The sequence below is a fragment of the Phytophthora sojae genome, assembly GCF_000149755.1.
Source record: "Phytophthora sojae unplaced genomic scaffold PHYSOscaffold_1, whole genome shotgun sequence".
In the NCBI taxonomy this organism is placed as follows: Eukaryota; Oomycota; class Peronosporomycetes; order Peronosporales; family Peronosporaceae; genus Phytophthora; species Phytophthora sojae.
In genome coordinates this window covers 5,621,552-5,638,828 of record NW_009258115.1, presented here as the reverse complement: position 1 = coordinate 5,638,828, position 17,277 = coordinate 5,621,552, and the positions used below count along the sequence as shown (strand labels likewise).

At 53.8% G+C, this 17,277-nt stretch overlaps 9 protein-coding genes across 9 annotated transcripts; 4 read left to right on the top strand and 5 right to left on the bottom strand.

Annotated features, from left to right (window-relative positions):
* Positions 1-1,712: 1,712 nt before the first annotated feature.
* Positions 1,713-2,314, bottom strand: PHYSODRAFT_470319 (hypothetical protein; the record flags this gene model as incomplete). The annotated part of the gene is made up of 4 exons (XM_009517163.1): positions 1,713-1,786; positions 1,855-1,932; positions 2,012-2,086; positions 2,179-2,314. The coding sequence occupies 4 exons, from the start codon at positions 2,312-2,314 to the stop codon at positions 1,713-1,715; spliced, it is 363 nt and encodes a 120-aa protein (XP_009515458.1).
* Positions 2,315-2,680: 366 nt separating this feature from the next.
* On the top strand, positions 2,681-3,406 carry PHYSODRAFT_476756 (hypothetical protein; the record flags this gene model as incomplete). The annotated part of the gene is made up of 4 exons (XM_009517162.1): positions 2,681-2,727; positions 2,807-2,948; positions 3,049-3,170; positions 3,244-3,406. The coding sequence occupies 4 exons, from the start codon at positions 2,681-2,683 to the stop codon at positions 3,404-3,406; spliced, it is 474 nt and encodes a 157-aa protein (XP_009515457.1).
* A 208-nt stretch (positions 3,407-3,614) lies between these two features.
* On the bottom strand, positions 3,615-5,289 carry PHYSODRAFT_309093 (hypothetical protein; the record flags this gene model as incomplete). The annotated part of the gene is made up of 11 exons (XM_009517161.1): positions 3,615-3,690; positions 3,754-3,815; positions 3,888-3,985; positions 4,058-4,162; positions 4,222-4,303; positions 4,380-4,424; positions 4,495-4,617; positions 4,686-4,793; positions 4,875-4,971; positions 5,052-5,128; positions 5,224-5,289. The coding sequence occupies 11 exons, from the start codon at positions 5,287-5,289 to the stop codon at positions 3,615-3,617; spliced, it is 939 nt and encodes a 312-aa protein (XP_009515456.1).
* Positions 5,290-5,425: 136 nt separating this feature from the next.
* On the top strand, positions 5,426-6,866 carry PHYSODRAFT_353487 (hypothetical protein; the record flags this gene model as incomplete). The annotated part of the gene is made up of 7 exons (XM_009517160.1): positions 5,426-5,571; positions 5,652-5,679; positions 5,762-5,873; positions 5,943-6,049; positions 6,130-6,294; positions 6,380-6,651; positions 6,727-6,866. Coding segments are annotated over exons 1-7 (933 nt in total), but the record flags the coding sequence as incomplete, so codon positions are not given.
* Positions 6,867-7,765: 899 nt separating this feature from the next.
* Positions 7,766-9,085, top strand: PHYSODRAFT_477719 (hypothetical protein; the record flags this gene model as incomplete). The annotated part of the gene is made up of 5 exons (XM_009517159.1): positions 7,766-7,972; positions 8,078-8,119; positions 8,219-8,321; positions 8,397-8,501; positions 8,574-9,085. The coding sequence occupies 5 exons, from the start codon at positions 7,766-7,768 to the stop codon at positions 9,083-9,085; spliced, it is 969 nt and encodes a 322-aa protein (XP_009515454.1).
* Positions 9,086-9,762: 677 nt separating this feature from the next.
* Positions 9,763-10,380, bottom strand: PHYSODRAFT_469482 (hypothetical protein; the record flags this gene model as incomplete). Its single annotated transcript, XM_009517158.1, has 1 exon — positions 9,763-10,380. A coding segment is annotated over one exon (618 nt), but the record flags the coding sequence as incomplete, so codon positions are not given.
* Positions 10,381-10,661: 281 nt separating this feature from the next.
* On the bottom strand, positions 10,662-11,264 carry PHYSODRAFT_248364 (hypothetical protein; the record flags this gene model as incomplete). The annotated part of the gene is made up of 2 exons (XM_009517157.1): positions 10,662-11,024; positions 11,118-11,264. 2 exons carry the CDS (start codon positions 11,262-11,264, stop codon positions 10,662-10,664), a joined length of 510 nt encoding a protein of 169 aa, XP_009515452.1.
* A 4,198-nt stretch (positions 11,265-15,462) lies between these two features.
* On the bottom strand, positions 15,463-16,465 carry PHYSODRAFT_353486 (hypothetical protein). Its single transcript, XM_009517156.1, has 5 exons — positions 16,328-16,465; positions 16,123-16,243; positions 15,891-16,045; positions 15,754-15,814; positions 15,463-15,662 (listed from the first exon to the last, which is right to left on the bottom strand). The coding sequence occupies exons 1-5, from the start codon at positions 16,425-16,427 to the stop codon at positions 15,551-15,553; spliced, it is 549 nt and encodes a 182-aa protein (XP_009515451.1). The 5' UTR covers positions 16,428-16,465; the 3' UTR covers positions 15,463-15,550.
* A 204-nt stretch (positions 16,466-16,669) lies between these two features.
* On the top strand, positions 16,670-17,260 carry PHYSODRAFT_468522 (hypothetical protein; the record flags this gene model as incomplete). Its single annotated transcript, XM_009517155.1, has 3 exons — positions 16,670-16,749; positions 16,899-16,917; positions 16,973-17,260. The coding sequence occupies 3 exons, from the start codon at positions 16,670-16,672 to the stop codon at positions 17,258-17,260; spliced, it is 387 nt and encodes a 128-aa protein (XP_009515450.1).
* Between the last annotated feature and the right edge of the window lie 17 nt (positions 17,261-17,277).

Genomic DNA, 17,277 nt, shown 5'->3' with positions numbered 1-17,277 from the left:
GCGACTGCATGAGCCGCAAGCGCAGATGGACCGAGGTGGTTTCGAAGACACCCACGACAGCGCTGCCTTAATTGATTCCGCGCAACCGCCGCGGATTGGAATGCTCCAGCGATGGATTTCCCGCCTTTAGTGTCACGCAGCGTTGTGTCCACGGCTGCTGGACTCCATCTTCGTGACACCAGGTCCAGGCTAGGCTGCTATCCTCTGTGTTCCGGCGCTTCTGTACCAAGTCACCCCACAGTATCCAGCTTGCTTCAACCTCCTGATTGAAGCATTTGAAGCTGGCAGCCCCAACACATGGAGCGCGGACCGCGCTGCGCGGTGACGCGCGCCTAAGATCCAACGAAGCAGTAATGCCCCTGGGATGCTATTCATGACGAAATCGTGGTGAGACCCGGTTGAAGGACCCGCTAAGATCACCGATCCGACGGGATAAGTTCTGTTGGCTCAGTCTGAATCTTCAGAGCCGAATCCGGGTAAGATGGTGCTGGCGTGCGGATGACAGCAAGCACTGGTAGCTCCGCCTGGCAGTGTTCAGTGTGGCACTTCTACGGCCCCAAAATTGCAGCGCTCTCTCTGAGGTCTGACCGCTAGAGCAGATTCACTAACAACTAGAAAGCTGCAGACAATCGTCGCCGCTAAGCCGACATTTTTTTTGAACTTGTCGAGCAGCGACCCGACAGTATCATTACGCAGGGAGAGACACAACCGATATATTTAACTGACAGCTCAATCTCCGGGTTGGATAGGCATGAATCGATGTGTGTCCCCGTAGCACTCGCGCAATAAGGCGCCATTGAATTCAACCTAGCAGCTCCTCGAGTGAGTTGACCTTCACGAGATGTACGACACACGCAGTAGAATTTACGGCTAGTATATGCTTACCGTAATTGATATTGTGGAAATCGATTAGATTGCCCGAGCGGATTAGCTGATAAAGCAGCGTTCATGAGAGATTTGACTGGTACTAAATCGGGGATCCTTATGATTTCATATGGCATTGGTAAGGGTATAAATCGGTGTAAGGTTAATAAAATGGGGGTTGCCTCATTACCCGCCAGAAATACGACGAGCGACCACTTACCGCCACGAGCTGAGTGATTCGCGTACATGTACCGGTACCTACTAACGAGAAATAGCATCGCGTGTATTAAATACGCTTCTGTGAGCTTCGATGTGTACTGCTATCTATTTATCAAGTTCTGAAGTCATGTATTTGCGCTGTCATTTCTCGTCAGCATTAGCGTTTGTCGGTTTTACGTTAAATCGGCCACCGAATGCCGTGTGGGTGTCGGACATTCGGGCTGATTAGCATGCAAATCAGCCGTCCCGGGCTTTGTAAGCTGTGGAGCAGCTAAATCAGCTTGCCACATGGCGTTGTAGGCACAACTGACCGCTCTGTCAAATCAGAGTACAAATCTTAGTGTGTCGATCTAATTAGGAGGTCAGATTTAGCAAATCAGACCCGATTAAGCTATATCATCTGCTTAATCAACCGATTTATATCCCAATTAGACAATCTAATCGGTTTCCACAAATACCCGTCTTCCGTACCCGGGAGCTACACGATCCCAAAAGCAGACCTCTGTTGCGTAGAAGACTGTGGCAGCACCCAGCTAGTTACTACATTTCAGCCATCGCGACTCCCAGCCAGATCTCCACACACCACATTTTTTATCTGAGCATTTCTAGTCCATCTAGTGAAAAGTAAACTATGCCTGCGGTTCGCTGCTATCCTGGGTGGTGGTGTCCGCAGAGTCCATTGCTTCGTCCGCTTCCGCCCACACTGCCAAGAGACACTCCTCGTCAGATTCCCCACTACAATAGTTCATCATGCCTCATTTAGCAACGCACCTGGCTTGTTTGAGCCGAGTTTCGGTCGGTCCGGCTTCGCGATGGAGACGCGCAGCGTCTTCCCGAAAAGCTCCGACTCTAGTGATCGAACACAGCACACACAACACCTGCACCTTTAGCCGAAACACCGGTATATACCTGCTGCATTCATACGCACCATCCATATTGTCAATTGCTGCTCTGGCGTCGGCCTCATCCTCGAACTCCACGAAGCCGAAGCCTTTGCTCCTTTCTGCTCCATCACCAGCAACGACGAATGCAGTACAGTGAATAGTTAGTGTCCGCCAACCAATTGACCGCCGAGTACTTCGTCGACCGACGTACGCGTGGAGTAGTCCATGGGGATCTGCACGCCCTTGATGGGCCCGAATGGCACGAAGGCCGTGTACAGACCCTGTTCCGTCACCTGCTTGTCCAGCCCGCCCACGTACAGCGCGCGCTTGTCCGCCTTGCCCGCCATGGTCAGTGCCTTGTGAGCTTGGAGGTGTGCGAACTTAACTGTCCTACTAAGTTCGTTCTGATCTTTTGAACCGAAACGGCCCACACAGATTTATAGAAGGGGGCGGAGCTAAAGCGGCAGTGATCACCACCTCGTTCGGAGCAGGATATCGCCATGAGCACGGCCACGGACGAGCTGTTTAACCAAGGTATGTGAGAGAAGAGAGTGCTGGCGTCATGTACATGCGACTACGGACGCGTAACTCGCTGTCGTCGCGGAGAAAAATGAGGTCAATAGAGGAAGCTGATTATGCATAATACTGTGCTGTTGATATTGCTAGGTTGGGGCGACGTGCTGAGCAACATCTCGCCGTATGCGTGGGGCAGCATGGGCGTGGCCTTCGGCTTGACACTGTCCATTGTCGGCGCCGCCTGGTGCGTCTCGAGCTTCGTCTGGCTGCTGGAATAATAGTAGAAGCGCTGACAGTTTGTTGCCTTGGATTACTCGCTACAGGGGCATCTTTATCACGGGCTCGAGTCTGTTAGGCGCCGCAGTGAAGGCCCCGCGCGTGCGATCAAAAAACCTCGTGAGCATCATTTTCTGCGAAGCCACTGCAATCTACGGCGTCATCATTGCTATCATTCTGCAGAGCAAGGTGCGACCTGCAGTCAAGCGAGAGAGTTTTGCTGCAACAAACGTAGATTGACTACGACAGTTTCGCAAGTACTGATCGCCTGTGTGTAAATGCTGAACAGATGAACCAGCCGGGTCTGCGCAATGAGGGAGACGAACCGATCAACGAGCAAGCGCTGTACTTTGCAGGATACGCTGTCTTCGGCTCGGGTGTTGCAGTGGGCTTGACGAATCTAGCGAGCGGGTACGAGTCGCCTGTTGCTTGTGTGTGAATGCGCTAATAATCAAACTCACGTGTGGCTGTTGTGCTTTATCAGCGTGTCCGTCGGCATTGCTGGTAGCAGCTGCGTGCTCGCCGATGCGCAGAACGCGGCGCTGTATGTGACGATCTTGATTGTGGAGATTTTCGCAAGCGCACTGGGCATCTTCGGTGTCATCGTCGGCATCATTCTGTCCAACAATGCAGAATTCCCTAAGTAAGCGCAAATTGAAGCCGACCAGACGTCAGCGTTAACGCGCAAGACCAACCACGCAAGATTTGCCTCGGGCTAGTCCCAGTAGGTGGAGGTGCATGTTGTGGTGGCTCACCAGCTCGAATTCACTTCACCATTTAAGCAGATCAATGCATTTCTTTCCTCTATCGAAATGGAACGCAGCGATGCTTGCAAAATCTTCGAGCGGATGCCGATCATTTCCACATTGCGCGGTCACTTTCGACGTCGACAGGTGTGTACCATTCAGGCAGTTGGTGGTCCGGGTTGTATCTGGTTCAGTCACGCCCAGGTTTAGCAGCAGAACTGCTTTAATTTAGGGGGGCAAGCACTTACCGGTAGTTGAGGAACAGCTCTTCCTCGTCTGCAATGTCCGCCGTTGCGATGAAGGCCAGACTCTGTTTCAATTTTTCACCAGCAAAGACTGTAAGTACCAGACCGATCAACTTCAGCCCTTTATGGAAGCGTACATGCACGATAGCTCGTTTGCCAAACATGGAGAGGCGTGAAGGCTCCTTCACAAAGCTATTCGGAATGAGCTCATCGAATTCCTTCGTGGTGAATGGCTCTGCACACGAGTTAGGAGATAGTAAGTACACGGGTAGTAGTTTGGGTAGTAAAAACTGACGTAATGACAAACCTTCCGGGGGAAATTCGAAGGCGAATCCAAGGACGTTAGGAGGGGTTCCGTTGGGAGGATGGTTGATCTTGTGTGCCACAGCGAGCGGGTTGCGAGGCTTCGAGGCTGGTCTCACAAAACAAGTCAGCTCAGTGCATAGTAAAGGATGCATCTCAAACTCTTACACTCATTCTTGGCGTCAATGATCACACTGTCGAATCGGGCTCGAGCGTACGGGTTATTCGAAAGCTCGCTAAGGTAGTGTTTCTATCAGTAATAACGAGACTGAGGTTAGCATACATTAAACCATTGCATTGACAAAATAATACCGAAGATTACATACCTTCTTGTAGTGCTCTGGCAGGTAGACGATGCCAGGGTACAGAGCCTGATCGGGTTGTCATGTTCACCAGGTAAGAAGCAAATCACAAACCACAACCGCCATTTTTCTATCGTACCACCAGCGACCCAATCGGAGCGGAACCACGAAGCTTCACACCGTCACCTGCGTCAGGAACGCTGGATTTCTCCACATTCAAAGTGAACCCGAAGAGCTTCTGGAAATTGTCGGAAATACCGAGCTGTGTGTAGAGAACCCATTAGTGAATGTTGCAAGCTGGCAAAGCAACTTCGATGCCTACTATCGCACCTTCTCCTCCACTTCAGTTGTGCGCTCAAAGCCAGACAGCGACATCTTTGGCACGTTCTTCTCCGAGTCCTTGGGCATGCGCAGCACAGCTTCAAAACAGCTCTGGACCTGTAGACAGCACAACCAGCAGAAACCTCAGCACCAGGCTACCGTATCTTGGGATCAAATAACACCTGTAAAGCAATATACCTGCTTGGCGACCTCGCCTTGCACATACTGCTTCTGCTGCTCGAACTTCTTCGTGCCAACAATCTCCACAGCTTGGTCAAACAGCTCCTCATGCTCCCTGCAGCACCAGCCCAATATTAATACCCGCAAAAGCGATAGCATTGCGCTTTGACTCCCGCCACAAATTAGGATCCTTACTTGTTGGCGTTCTGCGGGTCCAGCTTCAGGCTCCGAAAGCAGCTCAGCACCGCGACAACGCCCACATCCGCCTCCTCCTGCTCCACATCCACAGCACAATTAGCACCAGTTCAACGCGGCAAGTATATCTAGAGTATATCCCCTCTGTACGACGTAGCAAAATGCAACGCACTTGGAAGCGCCGCGCAGGCGTGGTGCCTGCGATCCGGAGCTGCAGTCGGCGCCACACGCTCGTCATATTTTGATACACAATGCGACAATTTGCACGGGGGGCGGACTAAATTGTCGCTTTTAGCTAGACATATTTCTCGCCTTTTAAGGCCGATTAAACTGTCGTTTTTTTCTTTTTTTCTTTTAAAAGTTCACGCATTTGCGGCCAAGAACCGAACCGAGCGTGAAAAGGGAGCGTGATGGCCAGCACCAGGAGCGAGGCACCCAAGGCCGCGGCCGAGCCGCCGCACCCGTGGGGCCCGCACATGCGCATCGGCAAGGTCTTCCTCAAGGGCAACGACCGCACTAAGTGCGTCATCCAACCGTGCCTTCTGTCGCCTTCGAGCCTGCCAGGCGATCTAACTATTGAAACTCGTGGTGTCTGTACAGGCCTGAAGTGTTCGAGAATGAGCTCCAGGTACGGATCATGCAGCAGCTGAAGGTAGCAGACCATTGCACTGTATCAGCGATCTAATACAAGGTGGCTATTGAATCTGTAGGAGGCGTACGGTGCTGAGCGCATCGGTCACTTGGTGCGGAAGCTGGAGGAGGCAACGGAGGAGTTCAAGGCTCTTGACATCTTCGAGTCGATCAACATTGAGCTTGACAAGGGTTCGCACTGTGTGTAAAGCTATTAGTTAGTGGTATGGATTCTGACGAACCGACTTGTGTCGAATGCAGCGAGCTCTGGCAAACATGATGAGACCGACGTGACCATCACGGTCAAGGAGAAGGGCTGGCGGTCTCTCCACGTGGGCGCCACCACTGATGGCAACGACGAAGCAGGAGTACGATGCAGAATCGATTCGAGTATCAGCGCCATTGGAAAGATTATTGACGGTGTCGCTGTGCTTGCATTCTGTTGCAGGAGTCCTCACTTACGCTGTCGAACGCACTGGGAGAAGCGGAGAAGATCACGTTGAGTGCCACTTACGCGCGTTCGGGCAGTAACACCCAGCGCGCGACGTTCAAGAAGCCCCGATTCTTGGGCATGCCGCTGTATTTGAGCGCTGTCGGCACCAACGAGCTCCACGTACGTCGTCTCGTTTACTCTATTTTATGGTGTTGGCTACCTTTGGTTAACAATCCATTCCTACTCGGGTGTCCTCTCTTTCCAGAACCAAGAATGGTTGAGCTCGTACAACGAGAAGATTCGTGCCGGAAGCATTTCCATCAGTGACTACGAAGGCGTACACGACTTGTCGTTGAACGTTGGCTGGCGTGACTTGCTCCCTCGCCGTGACCCCAAGATCCCCACGGCCTACCGCGCGTCCCCCAGTATCTTGGCGGAAGCGATGCCGTCCACAAAGACCAGTGTGAAATATATTTTCACGGATGACAACCGAAACAACGCAGTGTATCCGACCGCCGGTGGACTCTTCAAGTACACGTAAGTGATGCGCCAGCCTACCTAAAACCGCAGATTATTCGTCATGATCTGACGTTTTGTATGTATGATGAATAGGACGGAAATTGCTGGTCTTGTCGGCGATGTGAAATTCGTCAAGGCGGAGGTGGAAGGCCAAAAGCACGTAGCGCTGGGGCCTGTCGTCTTCGGATTTCCGATCCTGAACTTCAGCCTATCATACCACGTCGGAACCGTGAAGTCTTATGGCAGTGAGCAGCACCGGCCTGCGCGCATTAGCGACCGCTTCTTCCTGGGTGGGCCCATGAACGTTCGTGGCTTCAACCACAAGGGCATTGGTCCGCGCGCTTCTCCTTTGGACGGAGGAGTCGCGCAAGGTGATGCGCTCGGTGGCGACGTGAGCTACAACGGAACGGCGGCCTTGGGCTTCCCCGTTCCCTTGCCGCTCTTTGCTGTAAGTCTGCAGATAGTCTGCATCACGCTGGAAGTGCTGGTCTAACAACTCCACTCTTTGATTGTGTGTGTTCGTTGCTACAGGCGCTGGGTCTGCGCGGACAGCTCTTTGCCAACGCTGGCAACTTAACCACGTGGGACCGCCTGCTCGACGAGAAGAAGTGGATGAAGAACCTTGCCGACGACACGCGTGTTTCCGTCGGTCTGGGACTTGTATGGGGAACCCGCATCGGCCGCCTCGAAGCCAACTATTCGTGGATTCTCAAGGCGCACGACCACGTGAGGATTTGTGCCCGATTGCTGTTTTCTTGGAGTTGTTGACTAATACGCTCTACTGCTCTATAGGATAACATCAAGCGCGCTCAACTGGGTCTCGGCATGACGTTCTCGTAGGTAGACCGTCTTAGAGTGCACACTCGACGTAAGGGAGAAGAAGAGGAAGCCAGACGCTGGCCGCAAAGTTGTCCAAATACATTCGCTGTCAGCATATCCACCGTCACACGTCACACATTTCTGTACGCTACATCCCCTTTCATTTTCGTTACAACCCCGAATTAGGGGGGGGGGTGATGCCCCGATCAGAACCCAAGAGATCTGCCGCATAGAGCGAAGGCTTCTTCGTTCGACCTCAGTTCTCTCAGTTCTCGACTCTCTTCACCCCCCCACCCTGAGCATCGCCGACGCCATGTACTCGGGCAACGCAGCGCGCATCTACAACCCGCAGCCGGACCCGCTGGAGCGGGGCCCGCCCAAGCGCGTGCTGCGCGAGGAGCAGCACATCGGCGAGATGGTGGCGGCCTCCAAGAAGCGCGTGACTTGGCGCTTCACGCTGGGTGAGTCGGACCGCACGCACGAGGTGGTGCTGATCCACTCGGTTATGAGCTACAAGAAGGTGCGGCGCTAGGCCTCGTGGTGGATTCAATGGACTCGGTGTTCGATAGCTTGTGTCTATTTGAAGTGGACGACGGCTGATGATTGGGCACTTGTGAATGAGCAGGTGGTGCAGTACGACGGCCGACAGATGCATTTCTCGGCAACGGTAAGGGAAGATTTATCTTAGTTGAAGAGGCTGACAAGATATGAAAGTGGTTTAACAAAAGATGTGTGGTGCTTGTTGTGGGGTTGTCGGATGTGGCAGGCAACGTTGGGAGACTGGAGCTTCTCGATGATTTTGGATGGCCTCAATGTGGTCATGGAAGTGCGTATCAATGACTTGGAGTCAGCCGATGTCCCGAAATACGGTAAGGTATTATAGGCTTGTTCGGATGAAACGCAGGATGAATGGGGCTGATCACGATGTTGTTGTAATGTGGTAGACTTCGTCATTGACCGAGTCCCGTTCCGTCGCTGGGACGTGTACCGTCGTAAGAAGCACGCGATCACTACGGCGACCTACGCGCAACCGAATGCTCCTCCTGGAAGTACGTGTTGAATAACTATGCATTAGTTTGCTTGATCTAATAGTTGCTGACGTCGTGGCTGACGCGGAATAGATGCGTACGGAACACACCGCTGGGGGCCTGGCGGAGCCTCGCCTTCGTCGCAAAGCGAACCCCATCCGTCACGCGGCTCGTTTACGGGTAGCTCGGGGGGTTCTTTTACGGGCAGCTCTCGTGGTTCCTTTACGGGCAACTCTCCGACGTCGGATCGCACACAGAGCTTCAGCAACCAAGGTGCTCGTCCACGAGCCTCCTCTGGGCAGCAGAATGGCCGCACTCGAAGCTTTTCCGGACAGCAAAACGGACAACAAGGGTTCAGCAGTGCGCAACAATATGCTGGCCAACGCTCTTCATTGCAGGAACAGAGCGCTCCGATTGCTCCTAATGCCGCAGCAACGAACGCCCACCAACCGCCTCCGGCCCCTCCAGCGCAAAAGCCCAAGAAGCAGCCTGAAATTAACCTGATCGACGATTTTGGTCCTAGCGTGAGCGTGTCGGCACAGTCGTTGATCTTCGATCCTCTGGCCAGTGTAAGTGGTTGCCCCCATGGTGGCAAGTTGAATTGATTTGCATGACACTGATTTGTATCTTGTGCTATGTGTTTGCAGGCTAAGATATCATCGACGGGAGATTCCACAACCGTGGCGCCTCCTCCTCAGCAGCAGCATCAACCGCAACAAGCTCCTGCTGTTGCTGCCATCCCCCAGCCAACGGCGTATGTGGATCCGTTCGCCGCTGTTGCTGCGCCTGTAATGGCCAAGCCAGCCGGAAGCATCAACTTGGATCCATTTGCGGCTCACAATGGTACCTACCAGCAGCAGTCACAGTCACAGCAGCAGCCGCAGCCGCAGCCGCAGTTCAACCGTCCGATGGGAAACATGATGAATCAAACTCCCGTCTATCAGCAGCCAATGGGGATGGCAATGGGTGCACCGATGGGAGGAATGCCCATGCAGCAACAGCAAGGTATGCGAGGCTCCTTCACGGGCCAACAACAGCCCGGTGCACCGAACGGCATGGGCGGCGTGAATTACAACATTTCGCAGCTCATGAACCCGGCGAGCCTCCAAAGCAGCCAGCAGAGTCAGCAAGGCAAGTCCATTAACATCGATGCTTTCGCTAGCTTAAGCCGCTAGCAGACCGCAGCAGCAGAAAACGGCAAGGGATTGCCAGCACCATGTTTTGCCTCAGCTCAAATGTCAAATGAGTCGAACATTCACTCCCTGCAAGTTTATTTTTTGAGTTAGCGGCGGCGTTGTCGTCTACCAAGCAGTTCGTGCGTCTCGCGGTCGAGTTGGCTTGTCATCTGGAGCCTCATCAGTGCACGTATGTACCCGATCTCGGCGTCCTTCTTGGCCTCGAGCTTCTCCTTTAGAGCTTCAATTCGTTGGGCATTCTCCAGCTCAAGGAGCTCTAGCTGCCTTGCGTACGTGTCTGAGAGGACCTGCACGTGGTCCTGCAACCGTTTGTCTGCTTGTACGGTCCATTGTTTCTCCCGCAGCTTGACCTCGGCGGCGTGGAACGACTGCAACTCGTTCGTACGCTTTTCGAGAGCTGCAGGAGCACTCCTCGCTAGCTTTCGCGCGGCCGCAATCACCTGGTCGCATACTGATCGTTGCCGCTCTAGTTCCTGCTTGCAAGCGTCGAGCTCGGCTTGCACTTGCTCAGCCTGGCATGCAACATCGTGTTGGTGAAGGAAAATGCCGCGGAGCTCGAACTCTACTTTGGCCAGGAGCCGCTGCAAGTTGGCGCCCAGCACTGCAAACCCTTCCAGCTCCTCGAACTCCTGGAAGTATACCCGCACGCGACCTTGCGCGCGCAGGAAGAGCTGCTCCTCTACAATTGTCAATCGTGCACTGCGGCACGTCGAATGCTGACATCACGCCTGCACAGCGAATGCTTCGCTGAATAATGGTGACGCGCTTCCTGCTACCGCCGGGCTTGGACCGATACGATACACCTCTCACAAACAAGCCGTTACGTGGCAACGAGCACGGCCAAAAGCAAGTGAACGAACGAACGCGTACTTTGGTTTGGTGACAGAAATCGGCTCGTATTTGCCTCTATTGGAATAATTTACAGGCGCAGCTCGTGCCGCGGTCGCTGGGGGTCGGAGCGCAGCCGAGCTGCGCGCCTTCTAATTTACTGTACGCCACAACCAGTGTCGTTGGTGCTCCAACTCATGGCCGACGTGTACTTGCGCGTGGCCTTCTCGAGCGCGATGAGGTGCGGGTCGCGGACGTGTAGTGCGCGCATGCAGTCGCAGAGCTTGAACAGGTACTCGAAGTTGGGGCCGCTGAAGCCGCTGCGCGTGGCGATCTCCTTGGCCATCTCGTCCACTGGGGAAGGGCCCAGGAAGTCCGAGTTGGAGGGCGTGGCGATGTAGACCAGCGCCTTGCGCACCACGCCGTCCTCGCAGTGGACGTCCACCATTTGGCGGTCGTAGCCGGCCTGCTCGCGGTTGTCCAGCTTGGTGAGCGTGTCCTCGACCTCCTCATCGGGCACCTTGTACAGGCGGCCCCACGTGATGTGGTCGCCCGCCAGGTGCGCGTACTCGTCGTCGAACTTCTTCATCTCCTCGCGGCTGATGAGCGTCACGACGCGGCCCTTGGCCTCGGGCGAGCCGCGGTGGTCCGGGCTGCCCTGCCAGAAGCGGCGGTGCCAGCCCTCGACGTAGCCGAACACCGTGTCCTCGGCGGGGAACTCAGTCTTCCAGACGATCGAGCCGTAGCCAAACACCCACATGGTTCTTGAAGGAGAGGTGAGGTGTTGAGTTTACTGCTGCTGCGCGGGGCTCGATGTGCCGCGGAGGAGGCGAATTCCAGAATGAACTGCCGCAAGCAGGCTGTTGCAGGCCGCTGGTTGCCCTATCCTCAAAAATGTCCAGTTGTTTGGCCAAAATCGGCCAAAAGAAAATTCCCATTGCGAAAGGCGATGGGATTGGAGTGGAAAATCCCGGCATTGAGCGGGGCCCCGAGTAAAAACGCACCAGCCCCGCGGCCGGCAAACGTGCATGCAGAGAGGGCGGCGCGAGACCCCGACCATCGAGGCCTCTTCGACCGAATCGATTGCTGCCCGGCATCTCATCGGTGAAAGACTCCGCCGCGCAAATAGCAACAGAGTCTGCACCCCGAATTAGGGCGAAGCTGGCCTAATCATAGTTTCCAGCGAGATACGCCAGCAAACCAGTCCCGAACCAGGTCGCGGCTGAACCCAGCGGGGCCAATTGCGCAGCTTCGGCTGCCGCACGCAGGCCATTCATACCGCCGCCGCGCGCGCTCCTCCGTATCAATTGCGCCGCGAAACAGCCGCGCGGATCTGCTCCGGGAGCTGCTGCTGCCACGTGCACCGAGAACGCCGCCAGCGCCGCGCTCGCGGAGTGACGTGCAGCGAGCGACATTGCGCAGGCCGGTTGATGCACGACAAACGGTTTTTATGCCAAAAACTGCACTTTCGTCCGGTTTGTGCGCGGTGACTTTTCGGTGACCAATGAGATCAAAGATCGCGGATGACAAGATGCACCTCTTGTTACCGTGGTGGTAATACGGTCTCCGATTGGGGTACGGTAGCAGCAGTAGTACAACCTCTATCTACTAATTCACCCGTCTAATTGACATACTTGATATGTCGCAATTTGGAAATATAGCGTCTATTACTAACGCAGTGGGTGGTGATATACCGAGGTACTGTACTAGTCCTCTCAAATTCTATTGAAAACGGGAGCGTATCGGTGATAGGCCAAAAACTATCCGCTCACCCCCATCCCCCTCCACCACCAGAACACCATGACGATCCATGAAAGCTCAACGGCGGCACCAACGGAGACCATGCGACGGCGCTGATAGGCTCGGTGGAGGCGCAGAAGACCCATGCCCCCGCTTCATTGGCGCCGCCGTGCCGCCGTCACAGTCCGGCGCGAAGGAGGGACCTCAAGCCGGCCGGCGCCCGCGGCTCTTGTTCGGCGATCGATGATCGCGAATCGCCGATCGAGTAAGCCCCATGGTGCTCAAGTCGGAGAGGAAGCTCGGGCGCGGAGCCTGCAGCACCAGGCGCACGCCGAAAGAGTTAACGAGTGTCGGCAGACGTCCGCACGTGTCGGTAGGCGTCCACCAGCGTTATGTATTATCACGGATGAGATGTCTTCCGACCGCCCGGCTTGATCACATATCGTGAAAACACGCAGACCAGCCTTGCCGCCGTTGCAGGAAAGACATGGGGAGACTCAGCAAGCGCTGAAGTCGGGAATTTCGTGGGTTGTGGCGCAATCCAATGTCTACTCGTACCATCCTTCGGACGGACCTTGCATGGCATCATATTCACTGCGGGTACGATGAACCGCAAAAGACAAAAAATCAACGCGACCACGGATGATCACATGTGGCGCGCCATCAAAGGTTTCAGCGTACTAACGCCTTTGTATGAAAGCAAGGAAAACCAACGACGCAGTTCTGTAGGCAACCGAAGCAGCCATCCTCAGCAGCAAGTGTAGCTCGAATAACTGAGGAAAATGCCACGGTTCGACTCCGCCCGGAGCAGTAAGGCCGATGAGGAAAATTTGACATGACAATTTGACCCGGGGGGCAAATGTGGATGCCTTTGTCAGCTCGTACGACAGGAAAATGGAGCGACAGCGTTCCGGACTATCTTGGAAAGCATTGACGCAGAGTCGATTTCGAAGCGTGCATTCGCGGGGGCATTGGTTTTATGGATGAGGACAACAATTTCGATCTAGCGTTGAAGGACATGGGATTGCTACCGAACATGTGGGGAATCCCCACTGGTGTATTGGGTCGTGACGTACTTTGGCTCACCAGGGCACATGATACTTGAGGTTTTTGGACTGTGAAAATACCGGCAAGCCAGCTAGCAATGCGTACTGAGGCATTCGTTGTGCAGCGGCGTAGCTGCACCATGGCAGACGTCTTCCAAACAAATGAACGCACTATTCTAATCGGTGTTTTCACACTGAACGGAAATGTACCCTCTATTTCAAGTCCTCGGCAGTGATGACTGGATTATTGACCTGCCACCAGTGGAGGAGCGAGACGGCAGTCAACGACAACATCCCTGCTTTGACTGGTTTGGTCATGATAACGAGAACGCTCAACAACCCACGTGGTGGACTACGGTTCGACAGCAGTTGGATCGCCTTCAGCTAGCCGTCTACGAAGCCCCTGAAGGATGGCAACGGTACCCCACTATGACGAAAGGAAGCAAAGTATGGTCAGAGGCAGTGTCCTACACTATGGGGCAGGCAAAGGTGTTGCATGAGTCGATTTTCTTGGGTACCTGGGTTACCCTCCGAGAGTACTGGGAGTACAGCTGCACCATTGATGCTAATGAACGATCTCAACGATATTGCCAAACGCTTTTGAGGCATGTGAACCTGGGAATCAAGACGAGACGTCAGCAATGGGCTCAACGAACTCAAAGCCAACTGTCCCGCCGCCTTCAAGAACGAAGAGACCAGATTTGTGAGCGTGGCGAACGCTGGCATGAGCAACGAAATCACCAACTTGGTACCGACGGCACGACCTAGCTTGTTTGGTGTCAAGATCTTTAATTTACTGCATATATGCATATGACTTGGGCAGCACTGGCGACGCAGTCTCTGCGACTGTGTGATCCGTGCTGTCATGTATGGGCGACTACCGTGGGCGCGTGTTGTTCCAGCATGGATCCGTCGGCGAGGCTGCAGCAGAGCGCAGTATCGGGTGCAGTTAGCCGACTAAACCGCAACAAATAAATAAATGGCTCATTAAGCGCCAGATTCCTCGCATCGTCGGGCAGCACCCAGCCGACCCAGACTTGACATGCAGCCGCAACAGAACTCTGCGTTCTCAACCAGTAGCAACAGTCGAAACCGGCAGCAGAAGTGGCTCAACTGGCAGCAGTTTTTCCGCTATCAAGAGTGGGTGAAATATGGTGTAGTGGTGGAGTCAGCCGCAGCGACAGCATTCCTCGACTGTGTTCTTCCCAGCGCAGCCGCTAAATGTTCTGCTTTCCTGCTTGGAAAAGCGCTTCAGCACCAGCAGCACAACCGCCGCAAATTAAGTTTCCTTCGAACAATCAATTTTTCATTCCGAACGTGCTGCTAGCCAGCCGTTTGTTGGATTTGTCGACGTAGAGAACAACGATGGCATGATGCTGAAGCTGCTCGACTAACAGAACAAGTGTATGGAAAACGGACTCGGCGGTACGAAGACCGCAAAACTTATAATAGGGGTTTACACAGAGCCTCGGTTAATTCTCTAATTAACACATTTTTTACCCACATACACATCAAGTTGTTTCACCAGTTCGCTTCTGTAACTACTGTACATTTGGCGAATGGGTTGCCGACAAAAGCTTGACTCGAAGGTGTATGTTGCTGCTTGTGAGAGTATGGATGTGCCAGGGATGCTGCCCACGACTATTGTTTATCTCGAGCGTTGTCGTCCTCGGAGGCTCCATTCTGGTTACGAGGGGCTCGGTATTTGCGTGGATACGTTTTGGCCTGTTAAGTTAACGAACGTGTTTTCCTACGCGCGTACGACTGCGATTTCATATTGTGCTACGAACTGCGCGGCTGCCCTTCCGTGGCAAGGAAGATAAACTGTAGTTGTCCACATGCATCTTGACGGTCGATACATTTTTTTAACTACTGTAGTTGCGAGTCGCTGTGTTTCCATTAGATCTCTAAATCAAGCATGGGCTTGCGAGTCGAGAGTCGACTCGAACCCCTGTAACACCACGAACGATAACAAAACGGCTCGTAAAGCGGATCTTGGCGATAAGCGTTCAAGATCTTAAGAAAATTGCTAGCTGACGATACCAGCAGTAGGATGTAAGTTATCCCTACCTTCAGTGCACTGCTCTTGCTTGAACATCGACTTCATACAAGTCGAATAATGTCGGCGAAACTGAGTTGATATTGTTAAGCTTTTCTAAGCTTGGTGTTCCTAGTGATCGTACGCAACACCGACAAGCTCCTTTCCGATCAATCTATGCAGACCTAGATAGTTGTCCTCAGCATGATGTTCAGGTCATGCTTAAACGGTGTCTGCGATCTGGTCTCCTTCGCTTGACAAGAAACCCAACTCATCTTCCTCGCAGATAGAGGGGCAGTCACGCAGAATCGCGTGCGAAATGGCGAGTGCTCCGCTGAAATTTGTAGCACAATACGAAAGCGCAGTCGTAAGCATGATGAAAATCGCGGTCGTTTGCTTGCCAAAAACGTATCCAGCAAACCTACCTAGCCGAGCAAATCGTGAACAGAATGGAGCCTCCGAACACGACAATCACAGCAGCGCTCACTGCAATCACCACGAGACAAAGACTCCCGTGAGCGACATTTTCGATATAAGCATACGTTCAAATGCAAGAACAAACCTCCGAGCATGCCCAGCTTGCGCTGGTCGGGCGTCACCGTGCGTCCCATGATCTTGGTCGGGTTCTCCGGCGACTCGTTCGCCGTCGCGCTCGACATGTAGATCCAAAAGCCGCCCAGGCAGATGAGTACGAACAGGAAGAACGGGTTCAGGAGGCTGCATCGAACCGTTACGCGAAGAAGTCAGTATAATGTTCATGCTCCTACACGAGCACATATCAAGTGTCTACGTACATCGTGACGACGCCGACCAACGCCGCGGAGATGGCGTAATTGGCACTAAAGAACAGCGCGTTCTTGCGGCATCGGGAGGCCAGGACCTCACGTCCAGGCACATTGAAGGGCTTCTCCTCGCCTGCATAATTCCCACACAATTGAGCGCAGCACACCAGTTAGCGAGGTGATATCAATACTGGACGCCGAGGTGATCAAGACGTACCGAATCCAAAGAACTGGGAGATGCCGCGCACGTTGCGGATGTCGACAGCCTTCATGAGCTGGTTCCTGATCTTCTGCAGCGCGTGCTGCTGCGCCTCCATGGTGATGGTTCCCTGGGGCTCGTCGGACGCGACCTTCATGGCGCTAATGGCGGCTGCTTTGCTCTTTGTGTGATCGCGGGGGAAGAGAAATGTCCCGCGCGCAGAAAAACTGTTGGCAAGCTGCGGTTCGCCAAAAATAACAGGTCACAAATAGCCAATCGTCGACCACCTAAGATCGCGAGGAGTGATTGTCACTTCAACTTCTGCAATTTGGCGCGCGCGCACTCGCGAATTCAGGGACAATGCGGACGCGCGGACAGACACCCAAGGCGCCGCTCAAGAAGACGTACGAGCTGGACGACACGCCCGAAGAGGACAGTGAGTGGATCTGCCTACCTTCGTCTCTGTTGCATTGTCTGGTTGATACCTGGACAACGGCGAGGGCATATATAGCCGAGGAAAGAATGCAGTTACTTTTGGCACTCGTGCTAACCGTTCTCTCCTCTCTTAACGTCGCTGTGTGACAGACAGCTCTTATGATGGGGATAAGGTAGTCGAGGAATCGGTGTGACGGGTTGATAAAGCGCTGACATGCCGTTCCGTAGGAGAATGCGGTGAATGCGGCGAAACCAGGCAGGAAGAGCAAGCGGAAAGGTGGCGCAAGTCGTGCAAGCAAGAAGGGGTTGTCGAAGAGGCAGAAGAACGACAACAGTACTGCGAGTCAAGAGTCGCCGCCGAGCTTTGCCTTCAAAGCGGCCAAGACGTCGTTTCGCAAACGGAAGCTGCTCAAGCATGAGCGACAGCTGCAGAACGAGGAGGAAAACAAGAGACGGATCGACGAGATGATTGCGTACTTCAAAAACCTGGATGAGCAGAAGCTGGAGACAGCGTGATCTCTCGCAAGCGGAAA